The sequence below is a fragment of the Cordyceps javanica genome, chromosome 6, assembly GCF_051103115.1.
Source record: "Cordyceps javanica chromosome 6, complete sequence".
NCBI lineage: Eukaryota > Fungi > Ascomycota > Sordariomycetes > Hypocreales > Cordycipitaceae > Cordyceps > Cordyceps javanica.
In genome coordinates this window covers 2647675-2673058 of record NC_139300.1, presented here as the reverse complement: position 1 = coordinate 2673058, position 25384 = coordinate 2647675, and the positions used below count along the sequence as shown (strand labels likewise).

The window sequence follows — 25384 nt, the reverse complement described above, 5'->3', positions numbered from 1 at the left end:
TTTGATGGGAAACATTGAACCACTCTGTGTCATTTTACTAGCCGAATGAAGAAATCCTTTGAATCGAAACGGTGGGGATTTGCACTAATGCGGGGATCTCATCTCGCGGGAACTAGCAGCTCACGGCATGATTCCACATCCCGCACCTCAACCCGTCTGTTGGCACCCTTGTCTAGCTAGACTCTCACGGCGACATGGAGACAGACTAAGCGAGCAATGTTTTCATGCTCACGGTGCAGTTCGATCCGGTAGTTCTGGAAAGAGACACCAACTATGAGATCCTGCTCCCGCCGGGGCGCTTACTACGGCCACCACCATATGCGCTCGAGCCCAAGCACCGGACCGTGGCTTTGGCTCCGGTGCGGAGAGCTCGAGCTAACCTTTGTTGTTGCTGCGAGAAACGCCGTCCTCTTTCCCTCGTACAAGACATCAGTGCCGTGGTTCCGGATCCTATTTTCATGTGGAGATGTTGTTGGAATCTTGAAAGACACTTGCGTATTTGCAACTGCCCGAATGTTGAATACGGTATAGAATGAATATGCTACAGGATAGACCAAAGTTGTGAGCAAGTTTGAGAGTATTGTATATAAGAGCCACTGCTTGTCATCACCCATCATAGCACTCGATAGCTCCTCAAGAACATCTTTACTTTCTCTTCCCATACTGATATCCAAACAAAGTCTTCTCGCCAAACTCAGTATGAAGTTCAGCACCACTACTCTTCTCCTAGCCGGCGGTGCATGTGCGGCGCCAGCCACGGAGAATGACAGCTCTCCGGCCGCCGGTGCCGTCTTCGCCATGACCAACGTCGCCGCCTCCAACTCGATCCTCTCCTTCACCCGCTCGGCCTCGGGCCTCCTCACGCCCGCCGGCACGTATCCCACCGGCGGCCGCGGGCAGGGCGTCGACTTTGACACGCAGGGCGGGCTGCAGCTCGGCCCGGACAACAAGTACCTCTACGCCGTCAACCCCGCCGACGACCTCGTGTCCGTCTTTGCCGTCCGGGGCGCCAACCTGACGCTCGTGCAGACCGTGTACGCCGGCGACCAGCCGCTCAGCATCGCCGTCAGCGGCACGGGCTACGCGTACGTGCTCGACGGCTCCGTGGCGTCGACGGGCCTCTTTGGCTTCCGCGTCAGCGCCCGCGACGGCACGCTGGAGCCGCTGACGAACCGCACCATCCCGCTGAGCTCCCCGATCGGCGTCCCCGGCGGGGTGGCCTTTGCGCCCGACGGCCGCGCGCTGGTCGTGACGAACAAGGTCGGCAGCACGCTCGACGTGTTCGCCGTCGACGCCGAGGGCCGCGCGAGCGCGTCCCCCGTCACGACGATGGCGTCGAGCGGCGAGCGCCCGTTCGCGGCCGCCTTCTTCGGCAGCTTCCTCTACGTCGTCGAGTCGGGCCTGCCGTCGCTCAGCAACGCCGCGCTGTCCACGTACCGCCTCAACGGCGGCGGCGGCGGCGGCGACACGCCCAGCCTGACGGCGCTGACCAAGGCGGCGCGCAACGACCAGACGGACGGCTGCTGGGTGGCGGTCACGCCGGACGGCCGGTGGGCGTACACGGCCAACTTTGTATCCGGATCCATCTCGAGCTACGCCCTCGCCGGCAATGGCACGGCGTCGCTGACCAACGGCACGGCGGCCCTGCCCGGCGGCAAGGATAGCCAGCCTGTGGATCTCGCGCTGAGCGGCGACGGACGCTACTTGTACAACCTTCTGCGCGGATCGGGTGCCGTCGCTGGGTATGAGATTCAGCAGGATGGCTCACTCAAGCAAGTTGGAGGCCTGTTTGGCAAAGGCAAAGGTCTTCCGGCCATGGACGGCGCCTCTGGCCTGGCTGGCTACTAGAGGATTCTCAAGTCTATATCTATTACCTTTTCTTCTTCACATATATGTATTTAACCTTGGTGGTGATTATTTTATGCGCCTCGCACTAGTTCTACCCGCAATATGGTCACCCTTAGCTCAATCTTGGGCTCGTATCGGTGACTAGGCCGGGGGGGAGGGAGCTAGATATGTGCATTGAGGCCATGACAAAAATTGAATTACATGCCTGCAATAATGTAGAAAATCGTGCCATATACTTTTGTGATGTTATTTCAGTAGTCTTACGACATGCGCGTACCGTCGCGTGGCCGGGCTGCTCAGCGAGATCAAAAGTCTCCGAAATGTGGCCGGGCCGGGTGCCGGCCCTCTGTGGGGACTCGGGACATGGCAGACATCGGGGCCAGCAACAATTTGATCCACAGGCTACGGCACATTGGGATTTGGAGGCAGTGTATACTCTTCGAAGCAACAAGGGCATGCTAGGGGTGAGAATAGCTCAATACGAAGGGGCTCACCAGATAGACTGCCAACTAGTGCAGACAGAGTGACCTAGAGCGAACTAAATAACCAGTTGATAAGTCGCGCCGACAGTATCAGTTTTCTGGCCACCGAGAGGTTGTGGCGGACTGAGCCTGACCACGGACGGGACACCGTCACAAACATTGCAGCGGCTGAGCTGCTCTGCCTAGACTATCTTGGCCAGGGCAAGGATCATGCGACTTTACATGGCCTATCAGAGGCATGCTCAATGAGCACCAGCATCGTTCTATTCGGCATTGAAGGGCAATGGCACAAAGCTGCAGAAAAAAAAAAACCGAACCTGAAAAGGCCGCAATCTGCCACTTCTAGTACATTATCCATGATGTCAGTTCGAGACAGTATGGGGACGGCCTGTATGCTACACGTTTCTCTGGTAATGACCCTGTCTTAGATAGCAAACTCGATTGTAAATGAGAAACCACATGTGAACTGGTATGCAGACCCTTTAATGTGCATGTACGGCTACGAAAGCCTGCCTGGGTCGCTCCCGGAGCGTGGCTTCGCGCGTCGCAAAGGGTTTCTTGTCTTTAGCTTTGGAAAGGGGAGTCCTTTCGGGCCGTACTGAGACACAAACTCCGCACGACTTACAAAAGAGTGATGGGAATCGGGCCGCAGGAGGCGTTCACTGTTGGCACAACGTTCAGGCGGACCTCAGCCTCGCCATGTCTGATCTGGACCCTGTGACGGTGTAGCAGCTCGCCGGATAGTTTGGCACACATGTGTTTCTGAAGGATCTCACGACGGGTTTGGGAAGATTCGAAGAAGGCTGCAACGACACGATGATGAGAAGCAAAACGAGTTCTTCCAAAGGTTACGCGCCTGACGCTACCTATCCGTCTACTTTGGAAATCTCCGCTAATCTGAGCAAGCTGAGCTCTCAACATATCGAACTCCGCTGGCCTCTGAATGTTCGCTACATATCGGCGAACAAAATCTCCACCTAATTAAGTTGCTAGTAGACCCTGACCGAGTAATCAATTTGGTGGCTGATTAAACTGAGAACATATCGATGTTAGTGCCACAACATCTATAGCTCCGCCTCTCCAGCTGGCAGATCAAAAGTCTCCGGGCCTGCCACTAATAGTCGCCGGCATTTTGTATATATAGTTGGATGGTCTTCAATAGTTTTTTTTTTCAAGACTTCATCATTGATAAGCTTCATGAAACTATACTTATCTATTATACGCCCACTTCTTTCTTACAATACCCATAGAAACATGTCAGCACAGACCGGACACCTGGATAAAATGTCCAGCACCATGAGCGGCGTCTTTACCGGCGCGGACAAGCACGAGAACACATGGGTGCGCACTAGCAAGACCATCATCGCCAAGCTCGCGGCACCGCTGCTTCCCAGGATGGGGTTGACGGCAGACCGCACGGCGCCCGTGACGTTGCTGGACAATGCCGCAGGGGCGGGCGTCATGGCGCAAGAGGTGAACAAGGTGCTGCCGCGCATGACGCTACAAGCCGGGTCGATCCTGGCCACGGACTTTTCCGAGGCGCTGGTGGGCATCACGCAGGAGCGCATCAAGACGGAGGGCTGGATCAACACGGAAGCTCGCGTCGCGGACGCACAGGTATGATTAGACGTTTGGCCGTGCGCCTGCGCCGAGACTGACATGACGGACATCAGGACACAAAGCTACCAGACAACACATACAGTCACGTCTCCATCTTGCTGGGTCTGCACATCATTCCCGACCCGGACGCTGCCGTCAAAGGTGAGCCAACCCTCCCCCCTCCCCTCCCACAACAGCTCCGAGAACGGCCAAGTTTGCTAAACACATCACGACAGAGGCCATCCGTGTCCTCAAGCCCGGTGGCGTCTTTGGCGCGACGACGTTCCCGGCGCACAAGGAGAACAAGTTTTGGTTCGCCGACGTGCAGACGGCCTTTGACGCCATGCCGTTCGACGCCCCGTACCCGGAGCAGATGCCCATGCAGATGCACACGTCGGGCACCTGGTACGAGCCGGCCTGGGTGGCGACGCACCTGCCGGAGCTGGGCCTGCAGGACGTCAAGGTCGACGTGCAGAGCGACTCGTACTACATACGGAGCGCCGACGAGTTCGTCGACATGTTTGGCATGATGCTCGGCTTCCTGACCAAGATGTTCTGGAGCGAGGAGCTGGTGGCGGCGCACCCCGCGGACGAGGTCACGGAGCTGGTCCGCAGGCACCTGGCGGAAAAGTACGACGGGCAAGGCTGGGAGGTCAAGTGGGATGTGATTTACATGACGGGCCGGGCAGACAAGTAACTAGCAGCCCCGGCAAAAGATGACGGCGTAGCGAGGGGGCAGTGATTGCCGAGGGGGGCGCGGGCTGAAGTGTGAGATGTAACCACATGTAGGGTGCCCGCCTATCGGCTGCTTGGTCCAAGGCACACCTCTTTTTATATTGCTTGGCGTATACCATCACAGACGGAATCACAATATTCATAGATTGATACTTTTCTAACTGCCTTTTGTCCCAGCCAGTGTCATCGTTTCGCTTTCTCAGTCTGCAATCCATGATGCAAAAGTCGCAGTAAATCCATTCCAGCTTAGCATCAGGCTGCGATCAAGATTCGACCTGTCTTACCTCAAGTTCTACATCATTGAAGTAGAGTTGCAGTGCGCGCCCTAGAGTGCCAGAGCACGTATCACTGCCAAGGACAAGCTCTGCATCCGGATCAGCCCACTTGGCCCAGCGAGAATATAGTCGAGGCCTCTGAAGGGGTGTCATTAATCAGGTTTGCTGTGTAATATTCAGCTCGTAACAGCCTTCTCTTTGATGTGCCTCGAGGCAATAGCAATGTTTTTTTTTTCAGCTCTACGCCCGCACTACGGGCGTTCTGGGAGTAGAAGCTTGAACCGACAGGATTGGTGCCCGCCACAAACACTGCATGAATGCATGTGTCGGAATATGCGCTGGCATCCTGCCTGCTGCTATCTGTGGTTCCTCTAGGCAATACCGCGGCCCTAGATATACATGATCAGAAAACATGCTTCATTCACATATGCCGACCTGCGAGAACAATCGAGGCCGAGTTCACGCAGCATGCCTCAAAATGTGTTGACATCATGGCGCAGCTTATAGCAGACCACCGGATGTTTGCTGTGTAGATTGAAAGTTGACATAGGTATTGCCACACGTATGACAGTATATTCCCATCTCAGCATTTTTCAACAATCGAGGTTTCGGTAGAGCTACCTCTTTCCAAGGCCAGGTACCGAAACACGACAAAATCAAGTCAATGTTTCTTCCTCTGGAGCTGCCTGCAGCGCAGATATGCGTTTCGGAATAGGTTGTGGTATGGATAAATTTCAAGCCATCGCCGCTGTGCCTTATTGTCCCTCAGCACTTGGCTTCTCGATACGAAGTCCGTGTAGCGATGGCTAAGCGGTACATCGGTGGTAAAGAGGACAAGTCACTATTCGTGTGTGCTCACAAGCCTTCAAAGCGAGTACCTGAGATTGGCGCGTCAAGGTTCACAGAAGATGTCGAGCATCTACAAATACGTGGGCTAGCCGGCCAAGCAGAGGTTGTTTCGTGCTTCAACAGCAATTTCCTTACCTCCTTCGGTTTCACTTGATCAAGCCATCTTCACTACCTCTTTCAAACACTTTCGCCAATAAAACATGAGCCAGCGAGTCGTGGGCCCCTTTGGCAAAGACACGAGCCACCCATTCTCGCTCTTCCCAAAGCGTGACTCCACGGCCAAGGTCTTCACCGTGTGGTCCGGGGAGGGCTCTGGCGACGCCGAGGGCTTCATCGTCATCAAGGGCATCGAAATAGAGTGGTTCAACGGAGAGATTCAGAGGGTCTACAATCACCCTCAGCCAACAGACGCTCGGTCCAGCTTCGAGTTCCAAGAGGGCGAGACGGCCGAATGGAGCCTCAGAGCAGGCTGGCGCATCGTCAAATTCGAAGTCAACACGTCGAGGGGCCGATCTTGGGCATTTGGAGGCAACTCTGGCCAGCTGTACCCCAATATTGCAAATGGAAAACTGATTGGGTTCGAGTTGAGTTCCGGCTGGGAAGTTGACTGGGCCAAGATTACATTCTTGGAGTAAGCTCGAGCGCGAGGTTCAATGGGCACATGTTTAGATGTGCATTGAGATATTGAGTAGCGCTAGCTATGAAGAAATTAGATTATTGTTAGTTGCCGCCTCCCTCATATGATACGAGTTTCTGATTGCTATGATGCAATTCGAGTGCGGTCGTGAGATGCGTGTGTCCCAGTGAAACCTAGCCCTTGTTCGGTTCAAACAATTTAACAGGCACTTGCCATGTCCCGAATAACTCTTCAGTGGTCGACCGACAAGATGTGCTCAATCGCCTGCGCGATGTTGCTTTTTTATGTCCTTGTCAAATTGTATCGTCATGTTGTCGTGTGTGCGTCCCAGTACCGCACGTCTGCCGTCCTCGACATTTGAATAACCTTGAATATAACAATATGATGCGCATAATCGATTGAGGTCCCGATCTCAGCATAGTGGTCAGTCGGTTGTTTCAGCTCTTCCCATGTGCCTTGAAACAAGAACCTTTGACTTGACAAAGTGAGGTTGTTCACCTGTAGTCGCGGCTTGAGCCCCTGAAGTGGTGGGGACTAGCGCCTGAATCACCTGCAGAGGACTGCTGAAGGCGCTGTAAAAGGCGCCAGAATCACTAAAAGAGGGCATCTTGTAGGCACTAATCGTACGTGCCCAGAAGCCAATAGGCCAACCAACCATAGCACACGTGATGCTAGACAGTTTACGAATCTCGTCGGCCCGATACCTTCATCGCCTGACGCAGAAACCACTCCTTAATAAAGCCAATTGCCTATTGTCTAATCTGTACCGTGTGCGTCGCCGGCGTGGATTGACGATTCAGACATCTGCGCACAGTACCATTGAAACAGCGACTTTGGCGACCCCCATGTCGGGATAGCCCACCCCCGTCCAGCCTGCCCCTCGCGTTTGAACATCAAACAGCAGCGACAATCCCGCCCACCGACGATGCTCTTGCTGGCGCTTCTTCCCGCGCTCGCTGCGCTCGTCGCCGCTACCGACATTGAGCACATGGCGCTTCCTTCCTACCATTATGGCGCCCCCATCCAGATCGAATGCATGAACCGCAGCTCGTACGTCTCTAAAAAAAAACTCCCTCCCCTGGCGGCCCTCCTCCCGGCCTTTACTGCCTCCGTACCAGTGCAGAAGCTGATAAGACCACTGCCGTCCAGAGAAACCGGCGAGCACATCGAAGACAGCAACCACCAGCTCCAATGGATCCCCTTTCCCATCTGCAAAGAATCCGGCAAGCCGCTCGAGTTTGGCTACGGCATCGAAGGCGAGGTCAACTGCACCATCCCCATCTCCCACGACTTCTTCCACCTCCTCGAGTTCTACATCCACAGCGACGCGCCGCTGTCGTGCCGGCTGCCCTCCCGCCCTCCCGCCGAGGTCACCATTGTCGGCGAGACGCCGCCTGCCCAGGAGCACATCCCGCTCGTCTTCGCCATCGCCGGCACCCTCCAGCTCAGCCACATGCACATCTCGACGCACATGAACGTGCTGCTGCACTCGGTGCCCAAGCACCACGTCCACCACCATGACAGCGGCGTCCTCGACTCGGCCATCTCGTACAGCACCAGCCCGCTGTCCCACATGGAGGGCTCCGCGTCCACCAAGCTCACAATCGGCGAGCCCTTGCCGCTGCGCTTCTCCGTCCGCTGGTTCCCCACGCCGCATCTGCCACACTCCGAGGGCCGCGTCGAGTGGCAAGGGCTCGGCGGCCACATCTACGCGAGCACCTTCTTCTACAGCCTGGTGTCTTTTATCGCCGGTGTGCTGCTGGCGGCCATGTACACCCTGGGCGTCATTCTGCCCAGAAGACTGAAGAGCCGAGCGCTCGGCGGCGCTACGCCTTTGGGTCATGGACTCGGCAATGGCTGGGGATATTCAAAACGCGTGGACTAGGCGTATGCCTTGAACGAAATATGAACGGTGTTTGTACGAAAATGAAATGTGGAATGCGGGGAATCAATTCCCCTCAAGGGCATTTAGGCGTTCTTTTTGTTTTGGTTTCAATCTGTTTCCACCATGTACCGGTACAGCGTAGACATATTACTATCCGCTTTAAATCCGAGGCTTTGAACTGCTGCGCTTATTCGTCCTTGTCTTTGACGCCTGTATCTTGCACACGAGGCAGCAATCGCAGAAACATATCCACGGCCAAACCAGCGGCTATTACGTTTGTCAGTTGGAACAACCTCGCACTGCAAAACAACACGAGATCGGGGGGGGGGGGGGGGCGAGGGTTGTGATTTCAGCACTCACGAATCACGACAAAGGGTAAATAGGTCCCGTACAGCAGCCGCGTCTTCTTGTCCGCCGCCACGTCCTCGGGCCCCATGTGCAGCAGCTCGTAGCAGCACGCCGCCGAGCCCATAAAGGTTAGGCACCCGAACGCGAGCCCGGCCAGCTCGGCGGGGCCGCCCATGCGCCGCGGCGACGCCAGCGCGGACACGAGGTACGCCGCGAGCGGGCACTGCACGAGGCCCTCGACGTAGAGAAAGGCGGCGAACCACGGGGCGTTGGACGCGGACGACGCGGAGAAGAAGGGGTCCCCCGTCGCGGCGACGTAGCGGCGCCGCAGGCCCACGAGGAAGTGCAGCGGCGCGCCGGCGGGCTCCCACAGCGGCCTGGGGTAGAATGCCACGAGATCGAGCACTGGGTCGAGCCAGGTCAGTGGTGTGTGCGCGTGCGTAAGGGGGGGGGGGGGGGCGGCAAACGTACCAAGCATGCCGGTGAGTTGAAGGCCGATGATGGCCAGGTAGATCCAGTCGCGCACGGGTTTATTGGCCATTTTCAACGCTTCTTGGCATAAAATTGTAGACAATGAAAAGTCATCTGTTTTCTCAATGCGATGTGGTGAGATGTGCCCGTGGAGCGCGATGATTTTGGTGATGCAGGGCAGCTTAGCGTTGGAGTCTTTGCGCCTTGTCAGGGGAAATCAGAGAGATATTTGGTGGATCTCTGGCCCCCGGCCCCCGGCTCCGCGCATCATCCACTTTCCCCGGATCGGATTCCGACGAACTGCCGACTTATACGGGGAATCTCCACACGCTGATTCTGCGAAAAAAAGAGAGAAAAGCTGAATATGTCAATATGTACGTATATACATTATATTTACATGTGCTATTTGGCGTGTTGTTTGCTTCATATATTCTATAAAGTTCCGTTTCCCACATTGTACTGCCCAAACGCCGCCGGCTGCGGCGTGCCTAGGAGCATATCCTGCCAAAACGCCTCGTCAAACTGGAAATCTGGCAGGAAACTCGGGATCGGCTGCTGATCCGTCCCCAGCATGTCCATGCCGGCCATGGAGGCGTCACCGCCCAGCGTCGGGTCCTGTCTGTGAGCGTCCTCGGGAGGTGTGATCATCGCCATGCTCGCTTCCGCCTGCGCCGCCTGCGCGTGCGCCGCCGCCGCCGCCGTTGCCGTCGTCGTCGTCGTAGTCGTCGTAGTCGTCGCGCCGCCTCCAGCAGCACCGGTAGCGGTCGCGGCGCCGCCTTCCGCGGCAGCGATGGCGTCGGCCGCGCTGCGCGCCTCGTACCACTGGGCGATCCAGCGGAGCTTCTGGGCGTAGAGGATGAAGAGCGGCGCCTTGTCGAGCATGGGGCGGCGGCGGCCCGTCGTCTTGGCCCAGGCGTCGGCGCGCTCGTACTGGGACGCGGTGTCGAGCATGATGGCGCCGTAGTCAAAGTGGCGGCGCGCCACGGCCGGGTCCCAGTCCTCGGCCTCGTGGAACAGCAGCCGCGACGCCGTCACGATGCCAAAGGCGAGGAAGCCCGTCATGGTCGAGGGCCGCAGCGCCGTCTGCGCCACCGTCAGCGTCGCGCGCGCCGCGAACAGCGCCCGGCACGCGTCCGCCAGCTTCCACAGCATGTCGGTCCGGCGCAGGGGCGGGCGCGCCGTCGCGTTGGCGCTGTTGTCCGGCTGCGACACGGTCGGCTGCATCCCGAGCACGGGCTCGTAGAGCCGCACGAGCATCACAAGGTACATGTGACGGAACATGACTAGCACAGAGAGAAAAAAAGAAGAGTTAGTTCGATGACGAGGCAGCGGGATGCAGAGCAAGGGTGGCGGGGGAATCATAGTTACCGTCATTTTGAACCTCGGGCGTCTGCGAGTTGAAAAACTTTTCCATGTTGCTGGACGTGAAGCACAACGTCATCTCCTGCGCGGGGCCATACACCGTCGACGAAGGCCCCCAGACGTAGTCGGTGCCAGGCAATGCGCTGATTCCCTTCTGCACGATGCGTTGCAGGCGCACAGTCGCGGCGAGGGTTTCGTCGAGCGGGTGCTGGCAGAGCGCAGCGATGGAATCGCAGCTCTTGGTCAGGTAGTTGTTCCACGCCATCCCCGGCCCCCGACGAAACATGGACATTGTTCTGGGGCGATTAAGTTAGCGGGCCTGCGCCAATATGAAGCGGGTTGTGTACGGAGCGGGAGCATTGCACATACACTGACGTCGCATAATGAAGTCCTAGCACCGCCCGAATCTCGGCGGGCGTGTGTGCTTTTCGCCTTCTCATCAGATGCGTTTTATTCATGTGACACCAAGCAGCCCCAAGCATTGAATGCTTATATATCTGGCCTTGCTCCGGCGGCCAATCCAGCTTCAGGTCCAGCACGATGTTCTGCGCAAGGTTCATAAATAGTGGCGTTTCGGCGTCGATGTAGAAGTGAAATGATCCCCTGGTTAGATGCCATCAGCACACTCCATTCTTCAGTTGTTCGGCCGGGGAAAACAGTGAAGGGGGGTCACCACTTACCATATCAGATGCACGAGAAGTGCCTGCAGCAGCTCCAGCGTCTTCTCCTGCTTGACAATCATCTTGTCGGCAATGTGGTGCCGCAGCCACTTCTTGATGGCCGTGTCCACCTCCTCCGACGTCTGCGCCACGGCCGCCATGATCATCCAGAAGAGCGCCGGCGCGCTGTAGTACAGCTCGTGCGGCTTGGTGTTCTCCTCGATGATGACAAAGGGAAACACGGGCATGTAGTCCTTGCGGTAGATTTGCAGGTACTCGGCCGCCTCGGCAAAGTTCATGCTGAAGCCGGGCACGAGCTCGACCGTCTCCGCGATGCCGCCGCCGCGGTCGGCGTACGCGGCCGCGCCCTGCCGCTCCTCGCCGCCGCCGCCGCTGGGCGCCCCCGCGTGCTCGCCGGGGGCCGCGTCCGCGGGGAGCTCGCGAAAGGGCCACGCCGTGTTGCCCTGGCTGTCGGGCGTCAGCGGCGAGCCCTCGTCGCCGGCCGTCGACGCCGACCCTATGCTCGACGACCGTCGCTTCGGCCTCTGGCTGGATTCGAGGAGTGACATGATGCCATCCAACTTTTGCTCCAGCTGAGCGACGCGACTACATTGTGAGATGACTCATTAGCACAGATCCTTGAGAGGGAACGGGGTTGCTGGATGGGTTGCTGCTGGCGAGAGGGGAGGGGGGAGGGGGAATCCGTCAATACGCACTTTGACTTTGCTCTTCTCTTTCTTGGCACATTTGCTGGGACGCCGCAGGCGATGCCCAACCGGTCACATCTGAGATACCCGCCCGGTTAGTGAGTTGTTGGTGATGAGGCCGTCTCAGCTTAGTCTCACCTGGTGCACGCGGTTGCATCGGCCGGCGACGAACCAGCGGGCCAGCGACATTTCATTTTGAGACGGGAGCAATTCGCGCACGCCCTCATTTTGATCCCCGAAGGCTGCGGCCGCCTTCCGCTACTTTGGGCGGACGATTCCATGTTTTTTTTTTTCCTTCTTCTTCTCTTTCGCTTGTTTATTGAGCTGCTGTCTCGGGTTTTTGCCGATCGTACAAATTGACAGAGACACGCAAGGGGTGAGGAGAGGGGAGGAATGGCGCCCGCCTGCAACGGATTGAATCACAAAAGAGCTGATCAAGAGTCCAAAGACATTCGTAGCAAAGATAAAAACACGTCTTCTTTCTTTGTGACTTCTCGAGAGGTGAAAGTGTCGGATGACGACACAAAGCGTGCAGTTTGATGTGTATAAGACAGATCCGGCTGTCGGAGTTAGTGGAGCGACCGGTCCGTACCAAGACGCCTCTCAACAAGGCTGTGCACAGCCTGGTCTTGAAAGAAATACGTAGTCGGAGTCGGGAATAGTTAGTTACCGTACCCGTGCGGGCGTCGTACCGTTATTGGGCACAGCCGCAGCGTTGCGACCGCATTTTAATGAGACAATAACCAAGACGCGCAGTACTTTGATGAAATAGACGAAGTTGGAGCGATTAGATTAAAAAGAGAGTTAATTATGGACAGATCGTTGCCGCCACGAGAAGAGGAGTACACCAAGCTCAGGGTATCGAGAATAAAAAGCGCCCGTGCAGCAAAAACAGACAACGAAAAAAAGTATAGAAGAGAAATATAAAAAAAGGCCAGGTCAGTGATGGCCTGCTCACGACTGAATTTACACACGCAAAGGTTCCATCCACATTACATTTTTGGTTTTGGTTCTTCTTGTCCTTCATTCTTATAAAAAAAAATACAAAGAGATTCTTGTCCACTTGAAACGGTTGTAGCGACTGGCTTTTCAGACAGTCTCGGCAGTGCTGGTGGCATCAAAGGAGCGACGCTGACGGACGTATTTGGGCCAGGTGTTGGTGAGGATGAGATACTTGATGCTGATTTCGGCGTCGGCAAAGACATTCTCGTCGAAGCCGCTCGGGATCGGGCCCACGTAGCGGAACGCCGCCGCCGCATTGTCGGCGGCGGTGCGTGGCGCTTCGGCAAAGGGCGTGGCCGGGTCGTAGGTGGACTCTTCATTGACGACCAGCCGGGCGGCATCCTCAAAGATGGACTCGAGCTTGCGGAAGTCCTGCGACGACAGGTTGATCTGGAACTCGGCGCAGGTGGAGCTGATAAAGTCGAGGTAGATGTGGAGGGCGCTCTCAAACATGTCGCGCGAGCTGGTCTTGGTCGGCGTGAGGGGAGGCTTCTCGTCTTCGCTGCCGCTCAGGGCGCTGCTTGCGCTGCCTAGGCTCTTGGGAACAGTAATGCTGTGCTCAATCTTCCAGTCGCGGACGCGCATGAGGAAGGCAACGTTCTCGCCGGAAAAGTCCTTGAGCGCGGAGAACTCCTGAAGAGGCTCCGGGTTCTTCTCGAGCGTGTGCTCGAGAGCGTCCATGGTCAGGATGGAGCCGCCGGAGCTCGATCCGACAGACGGCGCGGCGCGGGACATGCGCGAGGCCCAGGTGGTACCAGAGACCTCCGAGTGCATCGACTTGACGTCCTTGGCGCCGCCGCCGCCGCCGAAGCGCTGGCGCGACTCCCACCGGGCAATGGACTCGAGCGTCTCCTGGCTCAGGTTGCGGGCCTTGCGCACCTCCCAGATGGGGACGAAGACGGTGAAGATCTCGAGGAACATGATGGACACGGCGATCCACATGGGAGGGATGAAGTAGTTGTTGACGGGGCCCATGCCGGGGGCGTAGAGGGCAATCAGCCACATGGGGGCGGCGTGAAGGCCAGAGAGACAGCAACCAATGGTCTGGAGTCGCCAGCCCTGGGTGTCGTGGACGTTGCGGGAGCGGAAGAGAATGACGGGCGCGACGATCCAGGCCCAGAACAGCTGCCAGAAGATGGAAGGCCACCACTCCCAGCCGCGACCCTGTGCGACCTTGCGCTCCATGGGTGTGCCGGTCACCTCGGTACCGTTGATGCCGTACGAGTCATGAAACTTGCGAGAGATGAGGAACATGAAGACGGTCAGGCTCACATGCAGACTCATGCCGACGCCAACGGTCGCGAGGGTCTTGTTGCTGTAGTCGAGCTGCTGCCACCAGACCTTGACGGCCTCGCGCAGGGAAACGCGGCCGGGGCGGCGGGTGAAGATGCGGTACGGTTCGGTCGTGCGCTTGGCATACTTTTTCTGGGCGTTGGCGACGTAGAGGAAGCGCGTGTTGGAGGCGTGAAAGAGGGCGATGCCGAGCGGCAGCCAGATGCCCATGATCCAGTACTCGGCCACCTCTGGCATGAGCGGCCCGTAGACGTAGCCCGTGGTCGCGCAGACCCAGTAGACGTGCATGAGGAGAATGCCTGCAAAGGAGATGGGAAGACCGCGGATGCGGAGGATCTGGGTGTTGCGCCTCAGCCAGAGGTAGGACATGCCCCCAAACAGGGTCAACGTCCACACAATGGCGAAGACAATGTAAAAGACGCCGAGGCCATTGAGACGGGTCTCTGGCTCCGTCTCGGCCGTGTTGCCAAGTTCAGAGCCCATGATGAAGAAAGTTGCACCTGTCTATCCTAGGAGCAACGATAAAAGAGAATGTAGAGAAGGGAAGGAGGATGAGGTGAAATTTCCAAAAAAGAGAGAGTCAGTCAAGCAGTGATGAGGCTGCAGAGACGGAAGGAGCTTGGGTCACCAAATAACGATGAATGTGACGAGGAGATCGGTCCTGATATAATGGCGCTCAACCCCAGCCGAGAAGGGCCCAGCTTCCCTGTCAACCGGTACCAGACGAAAGAGAGAGCAAATAGTCTCCCCCCACCGTTGTCGTACAAGAGAACCAGGGATCTGCTCGCACGGTTCGAGCTGGCTCTCCTAGTTGTTGGGGCTTCTTGGCTACCAACTGGCAACGACCAAAAGCAAAAGCAGGGAGCGTTGCGTCGCGGCGCAAATCCGGACAGCTGGGGCCAAATAGGCGGCGAAATCGCGGAAAATCTGGGGCTCTGATGAGCGCACGGCCTTTGAAATTTGGGGTTTGTCAAGAGTTGCCAACGCCTTCTTCCCAAGGTTGAAGGCTGGTTATCAGTAGTAGGTGACAGGTCGACCAGGATGCTCGCTTGCTCGCACACCTGGGGATGGTGGTGGTGGTGCCGAGGAGGGACCTAGCTCAAAAGTCGAAGCGACGTGAATGCTGATCCCATCCTCCATGGATCACTGAGACATCCCAAGGGCTTTTTTTTTTTTTTTTTTTCATTCCGACTTTGCTTTTGAACGCCGAGAGTTGTGGCTTGCTTGCCTGCGATATCCCAACCAACCACATGGAAAAGCCCGCAGGATTTGTCTCTGATAAACCGACACTCACACGATTCAGTTTCGGACGGGCGTTATGGATTTGATGTTTTGTATGGTTAGAGTTTCTCCCTCACTGCGCGACGATGAGCCCAAGTCAAGATTCCTTCATCGCACCGCCGGGGCTGCCCGCTTTGATGCGCGCTTCTCGTCGTGAAGATTTTCTTCTCTAATGAGCGCAGCAGGGTCCCCCCGAGAATTGTAGGTAATTAAAGGCTGAAAAAAATCTACGGTTCGACAGGGCTCATGGGCCTGACCATGCCCGGCACTTGGGAATTCTGGCAGGGAGGGCAAGCTTCCTGGTAGCTGATCCAAGACACCTGCGTGACTGGCGCGCGTTCGCACCCACACACCAGCAGAGTTTACCAAGAGTTTGTCATTGTCACAATCACACAGCCCATGCAGAGAGCCTTTTGTCGACGACACACTTTAGCGGTTGCTTTTTGTCTTTTTTCTTGCAATAACAGCCGGTCCGAATCTGGCCAGCTGTCGCATCTCACACAGCAGCAGGAGCCCGTGCGATGGGTGAAAAGGAATGACCATCAAAGAAAATCAAGCAAGAAGAAGGAAAAAAAGCGAAACAAAAAAGCAAAAAAAGAAACGTTGCGAGAACAGCGCGCCGCCGTTGCGTGGGACTAATAACATGAAGCTAACAAAACACAGGACGGACTTATCTTCCCATCGTGGTGCAACAACACAGCGGCCAGAATCCCTTGGGAGTTCAATGTCGGCCGAGACATGGTTTTGGGGCCTAGCTTTTGATGCTCCCTCCCTCACAAATAGGCAAATAGGGCATCGCTCCTCTGCGGATCGGAGGGGCGGCCGTGTTGATAGACGCAAGGGCGGGTGGGTTGGGCCTGGTGGGTGGCGGTGATCGGCAGTCGGCTGCAAAAGGAAAGAATAAGAATATTCAAGAGCACCACGCGATAAAACGGCCAGGTTTCTTTTTCTGCTCGTAATTTCTTTTTGGCCATGTTTCCTCTCATGATGATGATGTGGTGGTGGCCAATCTCCTCCACCGTTGAGATGAAAGAAAAACGAAACATTTCTTGTCCAAGTGCCGGATTGGGCGAGAGCACACAGCATCGAGTGGGCATGGGTCCAGCCACGAGCTTAGTTTATACTGATTCTCAAGTATCGTTGATCATGGTGGACAAAAAAGACTCAGTCTGTTGCAGCTTTGTGATGGTGTATGGGTCAGTTGTGGCTGGCCTTGATCAGAAGAGCTGCCCTCCCAGGAACTCGGTATCACACACATCGCGAATGCCCTAAACAATAACCCAGTTTAACCAGGATGCGCCCTCGATCGCCGCCTATGAAGAGCCCGAAATTGTCGTCACCTTGTTTAGGTGTACCCGCTGCGTGATCAAAGAGGCCAGCCAGCGCCGCCGCCGTCACAATATTTCCGCGACTCATTTCCAATGCTCCCCCCCACGACTTAGACCGACCAGTAATTTCTTTTGTTGGATCGACCAGGATGCGGCTCCTCGTCCGCACGGACGTTGCCTCCCCCTCAAGCCGGAACGGGAAGAAAAAAGTAAAAAGTAATCATCCAGACCCGCGGTCAGGGATGGCCCATGGGTGACTTGGCAAAAAAGCAAAGCGGGCTGAATTCCGCTGGACCAGAAAACTTTTTTTTTTTTCCCCAGGTCGAACCTGGATACCTGGTGCCCTGCGAAACCTGGTCGCATAAACAATCATGGACATGTTCGTATGTACGCGTTATGCAGGCACAGATGCGCCACTGCGTCCCATCCCCGTCCCCTTCTGCCCCTCCGTCCGAAGCGGCTGTATGCATCTAAAGCGGCTCAGACATCAGCTCAACGCTCACACCCATCGACACCACTGCAGCGGCCAACGGTGCCGTCCCTAGCGCTGTCATTGCTCTCTGTTCGGTCTACGCTATTCCTTCCGGCAGTTGAGCTACTCGCGGTGACACGAGTCACTAAGCTCGCTCTAATCTGCCCCCAATGCAACCGCACCGGAGAAAATGCTGCATCATCTGCGATGAGGTTGCAGACGGATGGGCCAGAATTCGGCCTAGGATGCTCGCGCCGGCTGGAGGCTTCCAACTTCCTAGCTCGTCCTTGAAGACCCCCCCCCCCCCCCCTCGGTACAGCTCTTTGTAAGTATGGTGTCTTGTACATGTGTGTCCGAATGGCTCGCTGTGATCAGCGTTTTTAGCACTCGGGGCCTGGACAGTCGAAGCACGTCAGTGCCAACAAACAGGATGGCATTTTGTTGCGAGACAAGGGTGGCCGATCCAAAGCAGTCTAGTGTCGTGCATTTTGTCGCAATCTAACTGAGTCAGAACGCCTGGTCGCTGCTGCAACTATGACGGTACCACTGGGCAAGGATATCCATCCCAGTACGGCTCATGCACGGCGCATGCTAGGCATTCGGAAGTGGTTCCTTGTCACGACGTAGCGATTCAACTCACAGAGCATCACGTCCTTCTCTTGCCCTGTTGAAGGCGTCTCGACTCTCCTCTGCTCTCCGAAGCAAACTCGATGCACTCTCCCGTAGTTCCACAGGCCATGTACTCGAACACTGGCACCTTGTCCTTCGAGAGGTCATAGCGATCAGCCGGCACCCGATGTCGTCCGCCATGCCTTGTAGCTACGCAAACAACAGCTCCGGTCGAGAGCGCGACCGGACGCAGAGACAGAGTATATCTTTCTAATAGATGTTGCATATTCTGTCGTCAGCACGATGCCGATCTCTGGAAACGGACCAGAGCCCTAGAAACGTCGAGCTCCCGTCACGCGTCAAAGCAACCCTCCCGAGCTGCTCTCAGGTCAATGGCAAGAACTTGACATGGTATTTGGGGGAAAAAAACAAAAATTTAGTTCAACCTAGCGTAGTATCGTGCCTCTTGGCAAGTTAAAGTGTCTATTAATCGATGTTGTCCTGTAGCTCATCATGCTCGCTGCCAATTGAAGAATACACGAATGCCGCACGCGCCTGCCGATCGGCACACTCGCTCTATGAATTCGTCCAGGTACGGATCAGATGGCAAGGCTTTACGGAGCTGGTCAGTGGCAAGGCGCCGCAGCTCTGGTGAACCGGTATATTATCATCAAACATGCCAAGAGAAGATTGCAACAGAGTGTACTTGAGCGCAATGAAATCGCCAGGTGTGTCCAACTGCACAGTTTCTATCATAGTTTACGAGCTCCATGTACGCTCATCTATCAGTCCTCTCAAGAACTGCCAGTATTCGTGCGTACATCTTCGGGGGCCATCGTCGGTATTCTCATTTTGTGAATCCTCTGCGTGTGCTAGGATTGCCCCTGTAAACCCAATTTCCCTTACGCCCGCAACCGTGTCCGGAACCTTCCGCGCATTCTCACCTGCGCAGAATTAGCTATACAGGGACTCGTTCAAAATGATTCTTCAAAATAATATGATCCGAGCTGAGAATCTTCACTTCGTTGTGCGCCGAGATCCGTAACTAGCAAAACGATACAACCAGCGACCTAGGCAAGGAGGGCACCGTGCTTGTCGCGAGTGAACATATGATTACGGATCATGGCAGGGTCTATAGTGACTGATGTTGAGCGGCAGATGGCATTTGTTTGGTAAAACATTTGTGCTGGTTGTGCTTGCTTCTAGTGACAGTGAAGACTTACTGCCCTTTGCTCTGGGGCTTTCGCTCTGTAAACTTGCCGCTTAAGCTTGCTTCATCGCCCATTCTGACGTACTCGCCATCGATTCGGAGCTAAATATGCCTCAATCTGAATTGAATTTCCTCGGAGCTTTGTAAGGGCTTCGTTGTCTGGAAAGACGCGGGGTATTACTGGCTGTGTAGTCGCGCAGATACATCGCCTGTAGCGACATGTGCCACAACTCCCTCTCATTCGATCACGATACATGACGAATATCAAGATATTCTTGTTTGCTGGCAATCATTGGCGGTATTGCAAACACCATGACCACGGCAGGGTGTTGATGTCAGAAATTGTAACGCCATGATATCTAGTGATTAATTTGCAAGGCAGGGAACACTTGTGGTACGCTCATTACCATGGCCAGCCGCTACCGTCCAATCAGAGGCACAGTTTTTGCGCGTTCCTCCACGACCACTTTGCTACGCTGGTCAACGCAATAACGCTGGCTGTCATGCAAGCGGGCTGGCGACCGAGCACTTGATCGCCATCGTCGTCAGTGACTCAAATGCGTCCCTGCGTGACTTGGATTTTGGTTGCGTAGTCGTTGCTGCTGCTGCTACTGCTTCATTGCCCTCGCCCTCGCCCTCGCCCTCTTCGCCCCTCTCACCACCCATACCTCCTCCGGACCAGCTCCAGCTGCTGCGACATCCACTATACCAGCACAGGCCGATTATTCACATCCTCCTGAGAAGCCCAGAAGTCTTCCGTTTCCTTGATAAACTGCTCCACGACCTGGTTCCTAGCTAGAGCTCGGGCCTCTGCCTTGATCGCAGCTTAGTCGTTGCTTCATCTTCCGCTTGGCCAACTGCGGCCGAGAGCCAACGTTCTGCATCACAAATACTCTCTAGCGTTGCATGATTCGCTTCACATTTTACCGGCGAACTTGGATGCTCTTCACCCTCATTATACTTAAGATAAGATCCATACACAGTATTCCTCTTTCCCTATCTCTTACTCTTTGTGAACACGGGTGGGTGTTTGGTTGTTAACCCTAACCCAGGCCATCACCCGCGCGCGTCTATGTGTACCTGGCTGTGGGTGTAGTCCAGAATTTTCCGAGTCCGCAAATGGTCAGTTTCTACTAGGTATATTATAGAACAAAGATATAATCTAAAGGATTTTTCTTATACGTTCCAAAAGATACATCTTGTCTGTAGGGTACGGACCTGTTAGTCTGTTAGTGTGGAATCAGTTGTAACGTGCGGTTCTCGGAGACAGCTATATAGACTTACTAAAACGACGAAAGAAGCATTCACCAGTATTCTATTGATTGCTATAAGCCCAGAAGCGACAATTCGGTCACATAATAAGTAAATCAGCATAGACGGATGTGGACTCAACAGAAAGGTTTCCAAAAGAATCACGTGCTACCAGAAGAAGAAATTGGCAAAAGGCCTAGAAATGTAGTTTCAGGACACCTGGCAGCAAAAACTGTATTCGGCTTTACACGGAGTACTCTCAGATCGAGACAGAAGAAGATTCCCTCTCGTATAGCACGCAGATTCGGCACTCGATACCTCCAGGAAATGTAAATCAGGCCACCAATGGAGCTCCCCTTAATCTTCGCCGACACGCAACTACCGAGGATCCATCAAGTTGGCTTCATAGCCAAAGACAAACGACATCGTCTCTTCCACCTGCCAGTGGGCGTCATTGTCGGCGTCCCCCAAGATAGCCAAGGCTCGGGCAACAAACTTGTATCTTCCCGGAGGAGCAAACTGGCCAGACTCGAGAAGACCTGTGAATTCAAAGGCATTTTCGTTCAGTCCACGGCTTCTGTGATCATGGGAGTAGCCCGGTATCACACCCAAGGATTTGATGCCTCCAACCTCGCTAAGGCCCGTCTCGGGAACGCAAGCTCTACCTAAATCGAGAGAGCTTGATCTGCTAGATTCCTCCTGGCAAATATCCAGAGGGACGACATAGACCTCTAACCGCGGTGTTCCAATAAAAAGGTTAAAGCGTGCGACGGGGTTACCGTGCTGAACGTTGGCTGGCCACTCAAAAGACTGTATGCGGCCTGGTTGTGATTTCATTGACGGCGGGTCCTGTACAACTGTTGACTCAACATCCTTGTAGCTGAACTTTTTGGGACGCCGCATATCTCGAACCGCAACGGAGCGGGCGCCCTTCTCCATGACAGTCATTGAACGAAGCGAGCCGGCTACGCCAAGATAAGGGACAGTCAACGATTTATTAGCAGACCCAGACTCTTGAATCTTGATATAACCAGACCACACTGGCAAGCGATCAACATCAACTCCCTCGGGGTTCGATGCCGAGATCTCAACAGAGATCGTCTGGCCTGGGCTTAGAGTAAAGTTGCTATGACTTAGCTTGATCTGATCCGAATTCGCCGTGGGAGGCATAGGTGGATTCGACGACGAAAACTTGGCGCCCTTCTCGTTGAGGGTATGAACAAGCTCCGCGGCGACGTTGGAGAGCTGGTATTGTACGTCCGATTTAGCCCCGTTCGTGATGCTCAGGCTAAGTGTGGGCACCCGGTGGTCGGTGTCGTTGAAGGCGAGGCTTGTAGGACGCACAATCGTTGAAGCATGAGCGGCATCCCACGCCTGAACGAGGCCAGCGCCTTGGAGGGCCACGGAGAAGGGCGCCCCTTGCGGCGCAGCGGTGGACATGAGGAGAGATTCTAGAAGGGCGGGGTCAAACGTGCCTCTGGCTTCGGCTACAAGAGCCATGATGCCTGCCACAAGTGGAGCGGCGAATGATGTTCCGCTATCAGAACCATAGGATCCGTCGTTGTTGATAACAGGCACCCGCTCGCCCGGCGCGCCAACTTGAGGCTTGATATCAAGCTCCGGAGCTGGTCCGGCAGCTGACTTGACTGCTATGCCACGGTAGTCTGTGAAAGAGTTGACGGCGATCGCACCGCGCCCGGAAGCGGTGCTCGAAACTTCGAATAGACCTCTGGATCTTTGATTCCCCAAACCTGAAATGCAGGGGATACCTTTGGCGACAAGGCGAGAGATAAGAAGTGCAGTTGGCATCTGTGCCCAGTTGCCACCTTGTTGGCCAAACGAAGACACAATAATCTGCATTCCGTCTTTCTCTGCCTGAAGCCAAGCAGCCATAATGTTGTCCTCTCCATAAGTAGCGATATTGTCCTTATCCAGTATCATGTAGGCACCAAGTGTTGCATCTGGCGCGGCACCCACAAAGCCATCCTCTTTGCTGTTGCCGGCCAAGATGCTAGCGACGATTGTGCCGTGGTTGATTACAGACATAGGGTCGGGTGTTGTGGTATAACCGTCAAAAGCGCCCCCGAAAGCAACTCGACAATTTGGGCCGAAGCAGCCACCCAAGGCTGGGATGCTGTAGTTGACCTGTGATGTTGTCAGTATACTAGACGTGAAGACAGTCACACTGATAGATGTGATTGTAGCAGCATGCGCTTACACCAGTGTCGACGATTCCAATCTTGATGCCTTTCCCAGTATATCCTTCTTTATGGAGCTTGTCAACTTGTGTCATGATATGAGTCCACGGCGCCTTGTCAACGGTATCGCGGGCTTTGTACCCTCGGCTGTCACGCCTCTGCATATTTTCTAGCAACTCCGTCATCTCTGCTGCTGAATCTGTTGGCAAGGTCATTGTTGCAACCGGCCACACATTCTTCACACCACTTCTTGCCTCTATTTCGGCCTGAAGGCCGTCTGTTTTGTTACCACTCCCGCCTGGTAAACGTGCAGAGAGGCCCAGGAAGGTATCAGAGGTGAATTTGAAGCGTATAGTACCACCTAGGCGCTCGATCTCTTGCGCAAGAACCTCTACATCACTCCGTTGTTCGCACTCGAGTATGAATGCGCGGTCTATAAAATGAGTTTCATCCTGGCCGGCTCCTGCTGTCTCGGTCGCTCTGGTGACATGTGGTACACTGGCAGCCAAAGCAGCAGTGATCAACGGCCATAAAGCAAACAAAAAATAAAGAGCAATCATGATATGATATATTTGGTAGAATCTTGAATCAAGTATTGCCTTGTAGGTATGTAAGAAGAACTTTGAACAGAGCTATGAGAATCGTTTGGAGGAGGGCACTTGAGGGTCATAAATTCAGTTGAGACTGAGACCAAAAAGACCGACTCTTTTATATAGGTCCTAAGAAAACACTACCGGCGTTTTCCCGATGAGCATCTTGTGAGCTCTTTCCCCGCTCAGAGTGCGTACTCTCGCATATATGCCGTGGGTGGAAAGGAAATTGCAGTGTCAGGCATAGCCACAAATATAGGACCGAGCTCTGTGCCTCCGAAATCGAAAGGTCGATTCGGCATTGCAATCCTAACTGGAAAATTGATATAAAAGAACTTATAGTTGATCATCCCTGTTTAGTTCCTATGCAAGAAGTACCATATTAGCTAGGCATCGGTCGCTACTCATTAGAGTCTCTAATAAGTCTCAACTTCGACAACCCTGCGTATTGTGAAGGGCCTCATACAGTTAGCAAAGCAGTGCTAACTAGTATTTGACAACAACAATACTATGATTTGGCAAAGTGTTTTGGTGGTAACTCACTACTTGGGTGTCTCACAAAGCCTTCATACCTCGCGCCTTATTCTACAAACTGGAGTTATAAACTTGGTGTAAGTGCCCTGCTATGGCATTACACGACCCAGTCTACGATACTGATCACGTACAGCGAACTTCTCACTATCAAATCAAGATAGTTGAGTCGTTAAGCAAGTTGTAAAAGTTGCACTCAGCCTCGCTCGTAGTTGTCTTATCATTAGTAGCCCCTTTACAACCCTCAGCATAAGTAATGACTGGATCTGTGTATGATCCATGACATGTAGCTGTAATAATTGTGCTTGAGGTTGCGAGTTCTTATGAGGAGATACCTTGCTTTGAGCTTGTACTCTTCGAATTGACAGTAGAGTCAATTTCCGTGAATGCTTCCCCGTTCCAGTGAATTATGAGAGGCTCAAGGCGAAGTATTACCCACTCTGTTTTGATGATTGATGCGGTAAAGCTGATTACGCCATACGAGACTTGATTCGCGGATGCTCATTACATTCACTCTGCACTTTCGCGGGAGAACTAAGCAGGCACACTTGACATTCAACATCTCGGTCATACACAGGGCACTACGTGCCGAACATTCAACCCTAACTTTGGATGGTGGTCTAATAGCATGGATTTTGTAAAAGAATGCAAAGACAGTACGGGAACTCCAGAGTGGGTTTGGTGCTTTTGGAGGGAGGGGAGGGGAGGGGGTTCAACTCGAGCTGTTACATTCAAGCGAGGAGCAAGGAAAGGTATGTCTTTTCACTGCTAAGATGTCACGAGTCAAAGATCGCGAAGACACGGAAAATTAGGCTCCGTAGAGGCATGGCTCTCATCGGCATTTAGCCACTCCACTGGAAAACCATGTGGAAAGAAATTAAAAGAGGAGAATAGAAGGTGCATGATTCAACCTTTGATGCAAGGTATGCTATAACAAAATGTGCGGCCATTGGCCAAGACGCCAAGCTATGGAACCGGACGAGTCATGCTTGCGCGCCTTTTCTCTCTGTCGCTGAATCGATCAAGTAAAATTGCATGTACCGAGTACATATTAGTTAGTTACTTGATGAATCAGTAGCACCCGCGTTTCCAGTCACTGGCGGAGCATGTGCCGGCAACGACCGTTTCCCCGGGTTTCCGGGGCCGACCGAGTCAAAGGTCCAGAACCGCCTTGGCACACACGGTTCAAACGCAGCATGTCAATATGGATCAAGCATACCTACGTCCGAGAGCTTTTTTGTTACCGCGGATCAAATTCGGGTGGCCTCGTCCTGCCGCAGTCAATGAGGTGCCAAGATGTGGGAAGAGGCTAGGTCAAGGGGACAGTGAAGAAGCTACTTCCACGGCTAAACCAGCCTGTCACTTTAAACACAAAAGGCCCTTGATGCTAACTGGTCTTGTCGGACGCAAAAGCTAGCTCACTATTAGTACATGTTCGCCCACATCTCCCCACATCAACCGTCTGCCGCTGGCCGTGCCGCTAGCTATGATTTTCATCCGATCCATCATTCCGTCCTTTGGCGCGATCATGACGACTTTCAAGAGAAAAAGGCCCAACTAATGCCGTCGAGGTGAAATATCGCATCGACTGCACCCACAATACCTTACACTGGCAAAACTCCCCCTGGTCAGCCAAAGGCAAGGGGGTCACTTTTCCAGTCAACGTCTCTCTCGCGGTAGCTGTAAACTTTACCGAGTCGGAGCACGGCGGCCGTGATACAAAACCGCCCGGTATCTGCTTCCAGATTTGCCAGAACCTGCC

General features: G+C 54.5%; 8 protein-coding genes across 8 annotated transcripts; 4 read left to right on the top strand and 4 right to left on the bottom strand.

Moving 5' to 3' along the window:
* Positions 1-699: 699 nt before the first annotated feature.
* Positions 700-1848, top strand: V2A60_009243 (lactonase family protein; the record flags this gene model as incomplete). Its single annotated transcript, XM_083260510.1, has 1 exon — positions 700-1848. One exon carries the CDS (start codon positions 700-702, stop codon positions 1846-1848), a length of 1149 nt encoding a protein of 382 aa, XP_083116636.1.
* Positions 1849-3584: 1736 nt separating this feature from the next.
* On the top strand, positions 3585-4626 carry V2A60_009242 (S-adenosyl-L-methionine-dependent methyltransferase; the record flags this gene model as incomplete). Its single annotated transcript, XM_083260509.1, has 3 exons — positions 3585-3947; positions 4004-4091; positions 4166-4626. The coding sequence occupies 3 exons, from the start codon at positions 3585-3587 to the stop codon at positions 4624-4626; spliced, it is 912 nt and encodes a 303-aa protein (XP_083116635.1).
* A 1362-nt stretch (positions 4627-5988) lies between these two features.
* Positions 5989-6423, top strand: V2A60_009241 (uncharacterized protein; the record flags this gene model as incomplete). Its single annotated transcript, XM_083260508.1, has 1 exon — positions 5989-6423. One exon carries the CDS (start codon positions 5989-5991, stop codon positions 6421-6423), a length of 435 nt encoding a protein of 144 aa, XP_083116634.1.
* A 927-nt stretch (positions 6424-7350) lies between these two features.
* On the top strand, positions 7351-8310 carry V2A60_009240 (uncharacterized protein; the record flags this gene model as incomplete). Its single annotated transcript, XM_083260507.1, has 2 exons — positions 7351-7475; positions 7575-8310. The coding sequence occupies 2 exons, from the start codon at positions 7351-7353 to the stop codon at positions 8308-8310; spliced, it is 861 nt and encodes a 286-aa protein (XP_083116633.1).
* Positions 8311-8497: 187 nt separating this feature from the next.
* V2A60_009239 (transmembrane protein 6/97) lies at positions 8498-9199 on the bottom strand (the record flags this gene model as incomplete). The annotated part of the gene is made up of 3 exons (XM_083260506.1): positions 8498-8577; positions 8671-9063; positions 9130-9199. The coding sequence occupies 3 exons, from the start codon at positions 9197-9199 to the stop codon at positions 8498-8500; spliced, it is 543 nt and encodes a 180-aa protein (XP_083116632.1).
* Positions 9200-9561: 362 nt separating this feature from the next.
* On the bottom strand, positions 9562-11719 carry V2A60_009238 (uncharacterized protein; the record flags this gene model as incomplete). Its single annotated transcript, XM_083260505.1, has 4 exons — positions 9562-10412; positions 10498-10787; positions 10861-11094; positions 11172-11719. 4 exons carry the CDS (start codon positions 11717-11719, stop codon positions 9562-9564), a joined length of 1923 nt encoding a protein of 640 aa, XP_083116631.1.
* Positions 11720-12946: 1227 nt separating this feature from the next.
* Positions 12947-14635, bottom strand: V2A60_009237 (uncharacterized protein; the record flags this gene model as incomplete). Its single annotated transcript, XM_083260504.1, has 1 exon — positions 12947-14635. The coding sequence occupies one exon, from the start codon at positions 14633-14635 to the stop codon at positions 12947-12949; it is 1689 nt and encodes a 562-aa protein (XP_083116630.1).
* A 6046-nt stretch (positions 14636-20681) lies between these two features.
* Positions 20682-22716, bottom strand: V2A60_009236 (S8 family peptidase; the record flags this gene model as incomplete). The annotated part of the gene is made up of 2 exons (XM_083260503.1): positions 20682-22448; positions 22522-22716. The coding sequence occupies 2 exons, from the start codon at positions 22714-22716 to the stop codon at positions 20682-20684; spliced, it is 1962 nt and encodes a 653-aa protein (XP_083116629.1).
* Positions 22717-25384: the final 2668 nt, after the last annotated feature.